The sequence below is a fragment of the Eublepharis macularius genome, chromosome 5 (genome assembly GCF_028583425.1).
Source record: "Eublepharis macularius isolate TG4126 chromosome 5, MPM_Emac_v1.0, whole genome shotgun sequence".
In the NCBI taxonomy this organism is placed as follows: Eukaryota; Metazoa; Chordata; class Lepidosauria; order Squamata; family Eublepharidae; genus Eublepharis; species Eublepharis macularius.
In genome coordinates, this window is record NC_072794.1 from 96874829 (window position 1) to 96887622 (window position 12794).

General features: G+C 41.2%; 1 protein-coding gene across 3 annotated transcripts in view; it reads left to right on the forward strand.

Annotated features, from left to right (window-relative positions):
* LOC129330027 (riboflavin-binding protein-like) overlaps positions 1 to 889 on the forward strand; it is a 55426-nt gene extending 54537 nt beyond the window's left edge. For all 3 annotated transcript variants that reach the window (XM_054979863.1, XM_054979862.1, XM_054979861.1), the window contains one exon: positions 542 to 889. In XM_054979863.1, the coding sequence (XP_054835838.1) occupies positions 542 to 757 (216 nt within the window). In that variant the 3' untranslated portion in view covers positions 758 to 889. The remainder of the gene's footprint in view (positions 1 to 541) is intronic.
* Positions 890 to 12794: the final 11905 nt, after the last annotated feature.

The following is a 12794-nucleotide window of genomic DNA, read 5'->3' on the forward strand; positions in this document are numbered from 1 at the left end:
AGAGGCATCACCTAGGGTTGCCAACCTCCAGATGGGACCTGGAGATCTCCCAGGATTATAACATCTCCAGACAACAGGGATCGATTCCCTGCAGACAATAGCTATTTTGTAAGGGGGGTCACTATGGCAGGACACCTTGTTGAGGTCCCTCTCCTCCTTAAGCCCTGCCCTCCCCAGGTTCCACACCCAAATCTCAAGATATTTCCCAACTCAGAGTTGGCGACCCTACTCACTTGTTTGCTGATGCTTTTAGCCCTTATGCTGGAGCAATCAGCAGCCTCTTGCCTGTGTGAATTGCTGAAAAATACTACTTAGAACATTCAGTGAAGCATTGCCATGTTTGGATTTGTACACTCCCATGTTAAAACCCCAAGCCCTGCATCTTGTTGGTTGAATTGAGCCTGATAAAGAGAAGAAAAACATGGCCCAAACTGTATAGACTATGTGAGAACAAGGGCACAACAAGAATGAGCCCATTCCCTTTTGAGCCTGCAAGACTGGATGTTGCAAAATTGATGGGTTTTGCCTCTCTGACTCGTAGATGTACAACAATGGCACTGACATGTGTGAGAACATGTGGGGAAATTCATTGAAGGCAAACAACTCCACCTGTGACTGCTTGAACCTGAATGAAAATGATAGCCAGTATGTACAGCCTGACAGTTCCAGTAGCAACAGCAGCATAAGTGACCAGCAGGCCTGTCACAAGGTGATAGAACTGGAGTCACTGAGGAGGAAGAAGAAGAAGAAGGCATAGAGACAGAGTGAGTGCCAAAGTCATGGTTGCAATGGTTGGATGCTGGCTTTGATAGGATCATATTAGGCTGTTCTGCCATTCTCATTTGGGATAGCACATCAGTTAAATCATGATTAAAGGTGCCAAATTTAATTAATTGTCTCATTTATTTACTTTGCACAGTACATCATGAAACTGAAAACGTGGCTTATGAATACTTGTGGCCAACACAGCACGAATTGTAGAATCATAATATCCATTTCTTTCAACACTTTTCCAGCCCTATTTGGGGGTATCTGTGCTGGGAAAGTTGCCTTGGAAACTAGACATAGGAGGCCTATTCCTGGTTTCATCCCAGCCTCCCAGCTGGGAGTGTGCACCTTCCCCCCAGTCTGGGAAATCTGGATCCAGGTTTCAGGGACTCCCCTCCCCCCAAAAAATCCAGAATTCTGGGTATCCGGGAAAGAGCTAACTAAGACAGATCACAGAATCCCAGATTTATTTGGCCATTATTCCCCAAGAGGAAAACTATCTGAAGGTTATCTGGGGATGGGGTTGAAGTAGTATTTTTCCAGCAAACAGTACCAAATTTACAAGGAACCATACTTATGACTGCCCTCTAAAGACCCACCCAGTTTCAGGAAGATTGGACCTTGGGGTTCAATTCTTCGAGTCCCTGAAAAAGGCATCCTCAGCCACTCTCCATTGTTTCCTATGGGGAAAACATTTCCAAGCAGGCTCTCAGGCAGAAAAACACAGGGGCAAGGCTGCCAGTAGCTAGACACACTCAAATGCAAGAGGACGCCCAACAGAAGCAAAATGAATCAAGGGGACCAACATCAAACCACAGAGTTATAAAACAGAGAATTCCAAAATTGAAGCAAGGGACAGTTTTCCAACTTAGCCCAACTGAACCAGTGTCACTCACAGAAGCCAGTCAGACAAAGAGAGCACCTCCACAAATTAGCTACTCACTCCACCCTCCCTGCCTCCCTCTCCCTTCTGATTGCCTCGTTCCCCCTCTGTCCTCCTCCTCCCCTCTTGGGAAAAAAGCAGGAAAAGCCCAGAAGGGAGCCAGCCAGAGACTGAAGCCATGTTTCCTGGACTTACCCAGATCTGTCCAGAGCCTGAACCTAGGTTCCTGGATTGGATCCCAGATTCTCTGATTTGGTTCAGGAAAGGCATATTTAGCCAGATGGACAAAAATCTGGCTTTCCCCCCAAATCTCAGATCCTGATTATACATGCTTACTGCCAGCAGCTTCAAACTAAGGAAGTGGCTACTGGTTGGCTCCCAACAGTTTCTGCTTGTTATCTTCAGACTTCTTTACTGGATTTGAACCCACAACAGGCTTTTATTTCTTCTTGTTCTCACTGATTAATACTTGCCTACAACTTGTTTCTGGGATTTGGAGTTTCCATCTTCTGGGTTCTGCAGGGTCCTGTGAGGAGCATTTATTCTTGCCAAGCTCCTAACTGGTTCTCCTACAGTGAAAATATCTGGAATCTTAATAATGGACTATGAACATGTCATGCAAATGCCTTTTCTGTATTTGTCTCTGCAGAGTGGCAGAAATTCTGTGTTCTTTCACTTGTCAGAAATCTAAAGATCACTAGGAGTTTCACTAAACCAGGCATCAAGGACATTCCTTCTCAGATTCCTGCACCATTACCAAAACAAAAACAAAAAGAGTCCAGTAGTACCTTTAAACAAAACAAAAACAGAATCTATGCTGATTTCCCCTTTTACTCCTCAGAGGGCATAAGAATAGGGTCCAGTTGCCTTTTCTGGCCCTTTTCGCACTTACGGTTTAAACCGCCATTTATGAGCATTCGCCCCGATCGCAGAGGCTTCGGCATTGCACCTGTTCATTTCACACTGTCCACTGCAATTTCGATTTGGTGTCTGTGCTTCATTTCAAAACCTCGGTGCAATTTTGGGCTTTTGGGGCCTTGCAATTCACGTCACACTTTTTAAAAAAAAAATTCAGCATGCGTAGTAACGTTGCAATGTTGGAACACTTCCCCCCTTTTTGCTTATTGGGTTGTCCCCTGCCCACCGGAGAGGCAATTGGTGGCAGAGTTCTGGGGGAAAACATGTACCACTCTCATTTTTTTAAATCAAGCCAGGAAAGGGTTAAAATGCTGCCGATTAATCTCCTCCCAGGAAGCAGAGGCTTGTTTCCAAAGGGCTGTGCAAAATGCTTGGGTTTTTTCCCCCTCTTTGGCAAAGTCTGAAACATGCCTGGGAGGGAGGGAAAAGCAGCCATTTAATCCTTTCCTGGCTTTTAAAGCCAGGAAGAAAGTGCAGGAACATTACAATGTTGCAACCCATTCTTGTCTTTAAAAAAAAGAAAGAATGTGTGTGCATACCCTAAGGGAGGAAGGAAAAAGCAGCTATTTAACACTTTCCTTGATTTTAAAGCTAGCAGGGAATTAGCAAGCTTAGGAATCATTCCTGGCTTTTGAAAAAAAATAAAACAGCATGCATACCGGGAGGAAGGAAACCAACGAAGAAGCAGCCTTATGACCCTCAGCTCGCTTTACTAAAAAAAATGGTGGACAAGGAGTTCAGAGAGCTGAGGAGGGTGGGAGTGGTTAATTCTGCACAAACCAATCAGCTCCCAGGGAAAAGGAGAGGCGGGGGGAGAGAAGCAAAAAGGGGGCAAAAGTGTTCACATTAGCAAAATGCGGGCCAGCTGCCAGTCAGCAGCGAACTTAAAAAAACATCGGGGTATGTCCGCAGGGGGGAAAATCGGGGATACAGCGGGACTGCATCCCATGACTGCTTTTAAGTGTGAAAACCTTGCAAACATGGGATGTGGAACAGGTACAAACGCGCTCTAAAAACCAAGTGCGAAATGTACCTCTGTTTCATGTCTCTACCCTTCAGGCAGCATCTGTTTTTTTCCCTCAAGAGTCTTTGCTCATCTGTTCAGACATTTGCTTCGGGTTTTTTTTAAATAAAAGGTGTGGTGGTTACACTTGAAAATTTGTGTGTGTATATGACTGAGCCAAAGGCAGCCAGTCAGCAATGTATACCATCACTTCAGCTGCACTCTGGGTGTCCCTGTAATTGTAACATTTAGACTCTAGTGAGGCTGTTCCACAATGGACTTACCGATAAAAGGGATAGTGGAGTGAGTATTTTCTTTTTTAAATGAATGCTTTTTAATCCTTAAATGCTGGTAGCTGTTCTCTGAACCACATAGACTTTCACTGTTTGAACATGCTATTTTGAAATGGGGGTATTCCAATTGCAAATTGCTAAACTCACTCTGGTGTACAAGTATAATAAGCAATCCTTGCTGGCAATGTTCACACACATACTTCCATGCACAGCAACAGATTGAGCAAGGGGTCCTAAAAGAAAGATGTAAAAACAATTATTTTGTCCCTTCCTCTAAACACGGCCTAGCCAGATCTTATTCTAAGGCAAGCTGTTTAATTTAGAAGTTACTGGGGTTAAAGGCTTTTCTATAATCTATGGCCTAGCCTGCAGCTCACCACATTGGCAATGCCCATCACCTCCAAAGAACTCAGGTGTGTGTTCCTTTTGCCTCTAAATGAAACCACTCAAAGAAAAGTTCCCCCCTGAGCTGAAGGGTTTTATTATTGCAGTTTGCCCACCCCTTTGCAGGTCAAAGAACGCTTTACTAGAGTTTTCAGGAAGGGATGTTTTGGCAATTTAGATCTTCAAATCTCTGTTTCTAGCTAGATGTCTGTGACCACTCTTTTATGTTAGCTTTCAGCAAAAAGTCTTAGCTCTGCATGTGTGAAGTCCTGACTGGGTGCAGCTTGGAAAGCTTTTGGTTGCTCTCCCACCCCCACCCCACCCTCATCTTCTCAGATAGAAGAGAGGCAATCTTTTTAAAACTATAGGTGAAGGTTGTGGAATAGTCCTAACCTCCAAAGTAAAATGCATTTCTCCACATCATGTTTCTATCATAGTCATTTCCACAGCTGAATGAGGAAGCTGAATTTTGAACAGAAGAAAGAGTCTATCTGTTCAGCTTTGCAAGTAGCTGCATAAAAAACATTGCTTCCGGCTGCATATGTGGTTCTTTGTGACATAAGCGCACAGGCTTTCAGGACTGCAGCTACTGGATATATACCAATTAGGGAGCTGGTCCATAATAAAAAGGCTCCCTTCCCTATTCTCAATAATCTGGACAATCACTGGAATCCACTATACTTTTATGTTTGTTCTTAGTGAAGAATGAGCAGGACTGTCTTCTGCTTAATGTTGATTGTTTCATTCATTATGAGTTAATATATGAGAGCATATCTTCCAACATTTCACAGATGAAAACAGAGACACGCTTGTATCAGCCACATTATCTTGCCAAGGTTCACTGCCTGAACACCCTTCCACCTCCAATATACGGTGCTGAAGGCTCTTCACAGCTTGTAGCATTGATTTGTTCTGCAATAGCCTGTCTTTAGTGATTTAAAAGCCAAGAGGGTTTTTGTTTGGGGCTTAAGATATATTAGACAGGCATAATTGTCACAGTTGGTTATCAATAGTTCCAAATATGCCTCAGCAGCCTCAGGGCGTAAAAAAGCAGGCTGTGCACAGCATAGTGCATTCATTCACATGCATTTGCTAGAGATGGGATGCAACCATTGCCCACTCAAAGATTTAATCACTAGAGACCCTGAGGAGGCAGCTGCATCCTGAAGAACAGTAATTATCGCAATTTACAGAACATTAATAAGGCAACTCCAAAGGACAACAGACAGGAACAAAAATGAGAGGTTGAATTGTTAAGAAGTATGTCTCAGAGGACTGTCCCTAGCCCATTCTCGGCTATGTTTACCTGAAGCTAAGACCCATTGCTTTCAGGGATGTGATGTTCCCTTTTGCTTGCAAATCAGGAATAGGGCACTTTCTCACTCAGGGTCCAACTCTTAGGCTCACACAGCAAAGATAGGTGTAATATCTATTTATTAGCAAGAAGATGTAGGAATGGAAGCAACTGGTTTCAGGACAAGAGAGCTCACGCAGTTTAAAATTCTAAACAACCAAAAGAACTAATCAATAGGGACTTTACCCCACAAGACTAAACCAAACACACAAATCTCAAAAGGGGGAACAGACTGTTCAATTATATGCAATATACTACATCTCCATTCTTTACTTGGGAGTGCTCTCTCAGCATAATTTAAACATTACCAAGATAAGGAGCCAGAGGTTACCAGCACTTACCACTTTTTTTGAACATATGTTTGATGGTTTGGACCAGATGTTCTATCTGATCATTGGACTAGGTTTATTGAGAATGAGATACCCCAATTAGAAGCAAATTGTACCATCACTGAACTGATTAAAGGAAAATGGGAATACTATTACCTGCAAACAATGTTTTCATCTCGGCTACGCCTACAACCAATGCCTGCTGTCTTACCCAGCAGTAACATAACTCCAGGATATTTTGAATAATAATCAACAATTGTAAGACATGGTTGGCCATTGAGCTAAAAAATATCCGAAAGGTAAACAGACTGTTCCACTGTAATGTTAATATATATATTAAATACACCATAAGCATAGTTAGGAATTAAGCTTTAGTTAGCTTGGCAGTTTATGTCAAGGCAGGTATTTTTGTGAGTGAAGAGGAGACAATTGCTCTTGAGCTCACACATGGAGGGGACTACATCAACACTGCAACAAAGAAATTAATAACCAATGCTGCAGTCAAGACTGGTATTCTGTTCTCTTTCTGAAAAAAATCAATTGTTTGATAGAATTGTTTGTTGATGAAATCATACCTGAGTTTGCTCCAAGAACAGCAAAGGCTACAGCTTGGGGAATTAATTGAGATGGGGGAGAAGAAACAGCTCAGTGATAGTGTAATACCATAGAGTTTGTCCTCCAAAACCACCATTTCAATCATAGCAATAGACTTCTGTAGCTTCTGAGACAACTCCAGGCCCCACCTTGAGTTTAGTAACTCTACTGACTGATCCAGCCTTTCAAGGTTCTCTCTCTCTGTTACTACATGTGTTCCTTTTCACATGCATCCTTAGACGTGTGTGGACTCATGAACTTAGGTTCTGGACACTGCCCCAGAACCATGACTAATCTGAGGGAATTAAAGTCAGCATCAGGGGAAACCCTCGTTTCCACAGCCTGGTTAGCTTAGAAAACAAACACAATTGTCCATTAGGGGGAGTAGAATGTGTGAGTTAGGAATCTTTACATGGATAGTGAGTAAGCAAATTCAAAGTGCCTCTAATAAGTCTACTCGTAATCATGAAATAAAACAAGATTTAGAATTTACTGAGTGAAATCTAAGTACTCAAGGAACAATGAACACTGAAATTGTTACATTCAGAAGGATGTACATACAAAGAAACATGACAGTAAAGAAAGAAAAAGTAAAGGAATATCAAGCCATTGGCTGAGTGAGAATTCTGCAGTGGTGAATGTCCATGAGAAGGAGTGAGAGAGAGGAATTTAAAACAGTTTTTAAGAGAAAAGGAATGAACAGAGAAGGGGTTTACCTTTCCTCAGTCTGCTGAGCTGGGTTGACTATGTTGTCCATTTTGATGATCCAGAGATTGAGAGTAAGGGACTTTAAGCAGAGCTCCCAAAGGTCCTGGGAAATGGAAAGATCCTCCTTTTTGGCAAGGAAATGTTCTGGAATCCCAAATAATGAACAGTGGGGTTGGCCACTTCTCCACCAAGAAGAGGAAGAGACCACCACCACACTTTGGCTGATGGAGCAGTAAGAGTTATAGAGGCCAGTGCAAAAGAATGTCAAATACAAGAGTTCAGGGTGATTCCAGGACAAGCCTCTACGGACTTCCTAGCTCTGCTTGCAGGGGGGAGGAGGGCTTCCCCAAAGGGCAACAAAATGGGATTGTATGCAGGCTAGAGACTATCCCAGGTGGACAAGAGGGCTGGCAGGGCAGAGCTTGACCCATGCCTGAGACAGGCTGATAGAAGATACTAATGCAAGGTCAGTAAAAATAATCATGCCCAACTGGCAGTTTGATGGCAATTAGAGGACTTACATTTGTTCACAAACTTATATTGATAGACTAAGGTGGGTACCTGGCCTTACAAGCCTGTATAACAATGGTTCGGCATGCAGATGTACCATCAGTGAATCATTCTCCTGCCCAAGATTTTTGCCACTGATTAACATAGCCTACATAAGGAGATTCTTGTCCTCTCCTTCTCCAAAGTGAGGCATTGTTAGGTCCTAAAATGGCAGCCAAGGTAAATTTAGCCAAGATGGAGTCTGGGAAGACAACATACATCTAAGAAGGATACCCTTGGTAACGTCTTAAGTGTTCCCGCTCCCTCTCTATCTTTTCTCATTCCTTCCTACACAATGATATAAAAACAGTAAAACAAGATTTTTATCCAGCAACAAGAAAATAAGCAACACAAGGAATAAAATCAAAATATGCTTACAGGAAAGCACTATAAACAGAAAAAAGTAACTGCGCGTATATATATATATATATATATACAGATAGCGTCAGCAAATAAAGATCTTAAAATCAATAGGGTTGCCAACAAGCCCTTTAATAGAAGCTTAATGGTGTATTATTTATGAGGTGATGTTATTTACCTCCGTGACATGAAAAGCTTCACCTGGCCATTTCTACACATTAAGCCTCTATTAAAGGGAGTAAACATCTTTTCTCTAATTCTGTTAGCAATCCTAAAATTTTTTGGACAGTATTCATCTTATTTTACTGATCTATGTTATTTATAATCTGCCTTTCTCACTGAGACTCAAAGAGGATTACACAGTGTAAGATAAACAGCTGGGACATTCAAGTCTAACAAACGACATACAAGAGAGGGAAGAACCAAATATAGCTTAAAATCCTGTGGAAATTATTGTGTTTTCATGTAGCACTGAAACGGGATAATAGCTAGCATATGGACCCTCCCCCCTTACAGAACTATTAGTTTGGTCTAATGATGTTCCCCTGTCTGTAATTTTAGGATGGGGTCAGAAAAGCCCTGTTTATCCTTCTCTTTGAAATTCTCCATGCTTTGGAGGCTGATATCCATAGTGGAGATAATTCTTGCACATCATGGCTACCCATTGGAGTGACAACTTCTTTATGACAGCTTAAATTGGGCCCTCAGTTGTTGAAAGAAAAGGCCTTGTTGTGTGGGGGGGGCGGGATTAACAAGACTGGTATAATACTGTGCAGTTATCATAAAACGTGGACCCTGAAAAAAGGATATGAACACACATTAATAGGATTGTCAACGAGTATGGATACAAATGCCCTGTCCCTTTAACAGAGGCTTAATGTGTGGGAAAGAGCTGCTGAAGCTTTTCATGGTAAGTTTAACGTATGATTAGCTTCTACTAAAGGGACAGAACAGCAAGATTCAAGTGCAAAGGCACTTGGACTTGAATTTTCCTCTTCTACTTAAGACCAACATGGCTACCCACCTGAAACTATTAAAGGGAGAGTACTTTTCTCCTCCAGGCAGTTTGCTAACCTTCACAACATTTCCTTCTCTACTGGCTATTATTCTCTGGATGTCTTCAGCAGCAGCTGTAGCTTGGGACCACACCCTTTTAACTTCTGAGTCCCACTTGTATCCTTGTTTTATCCTTGGCTCTGCCTTTAGAATGGAGCACAGAGCCCTTGACAAATTAAGCTTTGGTTCTTCTCACACAGCTGTGATGAATTAATTACACAGACTCTTGAGTTAATTTGCTTGTTAAACCATTTTTTCAATGAGATAATCATTCCCAAGGGGGAAAGGATACACTAACACTCTGTAGCACTGAGATCTGACAAGCACTATTCCAGCTGTTTACTCATCAAAACTAGCAGCCTTCCTGGATAGTATCCAGGCTTGGGGTTTAAATATAAGATATTAAGATTTCTCTAAAGATTTTTGCCATGAGAAACATTTATTTGTATGTATAATGAGAAGATATTCTTGATTTCTTTAATACTAGCCGAGAGGTAATTGAGTGAAGATAAAGAGTGGCCCCAACAATAGAGACTGGCTACTCTTGATAAAAAGTCTAGAGCCCAAGGGCCCAAAGAACATTGTTGGAAATTAGCAGTTAATGCAAAGATTGTGCATTGGAATTAATGAGAACAAACACGCTCCTGTATAGCTCTGTAAGAATACTTTACTAAAGGATAAAAATAGGGTTACATTGGATGAAAAATAATAAATTGCTAAACTGACTACATCTTGCTAGAAAAGCGACTGAGAGAAACTCAGAATCCGGCCCTCCTGGCCAGTGGCAACAGCCACTTTAGACGGGGGCCGTAGTTTGCCTCCTCCTCGGAGGCAGATGGCGCATGCTCAGCCATCTGGGTCTTCGCGGGGGGGGGGGGGGGGGCGTGGAGCCAGCAGCCTTATCAGGCTGCTCTGCCCCATGGCATCTCAGTCTGTGCATCATGCTCGGCCCACCCACCTCACCCTATTTCAGTGCAGAATTAGCCAGTCGCCTTTTTAAAAGGGGCCAGGTAGGATTTTTTTTCCTTCTCCATCATTGGCATATGGGTGGGGAGTTTTTTTGCCTACCCTGCAATGTGAGAAGAGGGAGCTAATTGGCCTGGTGGGCTGAACTCATTCCCTTGGGGACAGGTTTGAAGTTAGGGGAAAATGAGCACCCTTGGCACTTCCCCAATGGTGGGGAATAGGGGTCTGTCAGGAGCGGCTGGCTGCTGTACGGCCCAGTTGCAAGGACAGATGCCCAAACAGGAAAAAGTGCATTAATGAAGCCATAAGCGTGTATTTGCAGCTGCTCTATTATAAGATTAAATATTACATACGAGTCACTCACTATTAGTGCCCTCCTGCTGAGTGAATCACTATTTTTCATACATGCTACAGTGGTGCCCCCTGCTGGTAGTCTTCCCTTCCTATCACATTCCTTCAAGAAACAAAAGGAATTTCCTCCAGCTGTGGTATTCTGCAATCTCAATTACTGAACTCCTGGAGTTTTAAATGTGCCACTAAGTTGTCAAATTCTAATAGAGGCAGTCAAGTTTTCAATACCTAAAGTCAGATTCTAATGAAATTTAGCTACATGCTTCAAAAGCTGCAAAACCTTTTCCTTAGACAGCATTTCCTATTGCTGCAAAATGACTACCCCTCTGGAATTAATACAGTATCATGAACAACAGATGAGATCTTCTGCAGAGCCATCAGTGAAAGAATAATGTTTTAAAGAACAATGTAACTGAAGGAGTATTTTGGTTTACAGCACTATAGTTCTTTTTTTTAAAAGAATTTTTATTAGGTGAGAATATTAATATACAACTTCAAATAACATCTCATTATCCTTTTCCCCCACCCTTTCCCTCCCCCCCTTTTTCCAGGACTTTCAACAGCTTTCCAACCCTATATCCTAATCTATTCCCAATCTGTCCCCTTTTTCTGTAACTCCTTATCTCATGTTTACTTACTCTTTTATTCAACTAAGCCCTATCTATTAACTTCAAAAATATTGTTATAAACTTAAAATCTATTATCTATTACTTTATATTAGCTCCACATATATTTAAATTTAAACTAAGTGTCGGATAAAATATCTACTTTAATAATTCTAACAATATCTATTAACTCTAAGTCCACTTACATTTGGGCTAACCATTAGCTAACATATGGTAAAGACTCTCTCTCTTCTAATAACAGATCCATTCTAATAATTTTCAAATTGCCATAATTCCCCCTTTACGTCCCACTTCTTTTCTAAATATGTTTTCAATCTTCCCCAGTCCGTAAAAAATTCCGCTGGATTCTGATCTCTCAGCTTCCTTGTCATTTTGTCCATTTCCGCCATGTACAGCAATTTATGCATCCAATCTTCAATAGTTGGTATTTCTTGCATCTTCAATTTTTGCGCATATAAAAAGTCTTGCTGCCGTCGTCATATAAAATAATAATGTTCGGTATTGAGTAGGAACATCTTCCATGCTTAAGTTCAATAGCAATAGTTCTGGGTTCTTCTTTATTTCTGCAATATCTCATTTATTACTTCTATAATATCTCCCCAGAACTGTCTGGCTATTTCACATGTCCACCACATATGATACAATGATCCTTCGTGCTTTTTACATTTCCAGCATTTATCTGACATATTAGCATTTCCAAGCGCAATCTTCTTTGGCATTAAATACCATCTATAGATCATTTTATAAACATTCTCTTTAATACTGGTACAAGTTGAAATCTTCAGTGTAGTTTTCCATAAATATTCCCATGATTCCATTGTTATTTCTTTATGACAATTGATTGCCCACTTCACCATCTGTACTTTGACCGTCTCATCCTCTGTATACTACTTCAAAAGTATTTTGTAAATTTTAGATATCTTCTTTTTGCTTTCTTGTAGTATAGTCTCTTCCAACTCTGAGTTTTCCCATTTAATTCCTTCTTTTAAACAATCTGAATTATAAAGATCTCTGATCTGTCTATATTGGAACCATCCATAACAAGAAGATAACTCTTCCTCCGATTTAATTCTTATCATTTTCTGTTCCATAATCAATATCTCTTTATATGGTAAACATTGTTCTTCGTTGTAGATAGCTCTCGGATCAATCACTTCAAATGGTACCACCCAAGAGGGGATGCCTTCACCCAGATATTTTTTATATTTTTTCCGGATCGTGAAGAGGCTCCTTCTGATATAATGATGCAAAAACATAGAATCAGCTTTTACTTTATCCTGCCACAAGTAGGCATGCCATCCGAACAGCTTCTTATAACCTTCCAATGTTAAGAGCTTACAATCTTTCAGTGGCATCCACTCTTTTAACCAAACTAGACATATTGCTTCGTGGTATAGTCTAATATTTGGCAACTGCAGTCCACCTCTTTCTTTAGCGTCACACAAAACTTTCATTTTTACTCGTGGTTTCTTGCCTGCCCACACCAAGTCAGAGATCTTCCTCTGCCATTTTTCAAATTGTCTGTGGTGTCACTATGTTGATACATGCGGTAGATTTCTGCTCCATTAGCAAATATAGACATCATCAGGTACAGAGAACTATAGTGGTTTACAGCACTATAGTTCTCTGTACCTGATGATGTCTATATTTGC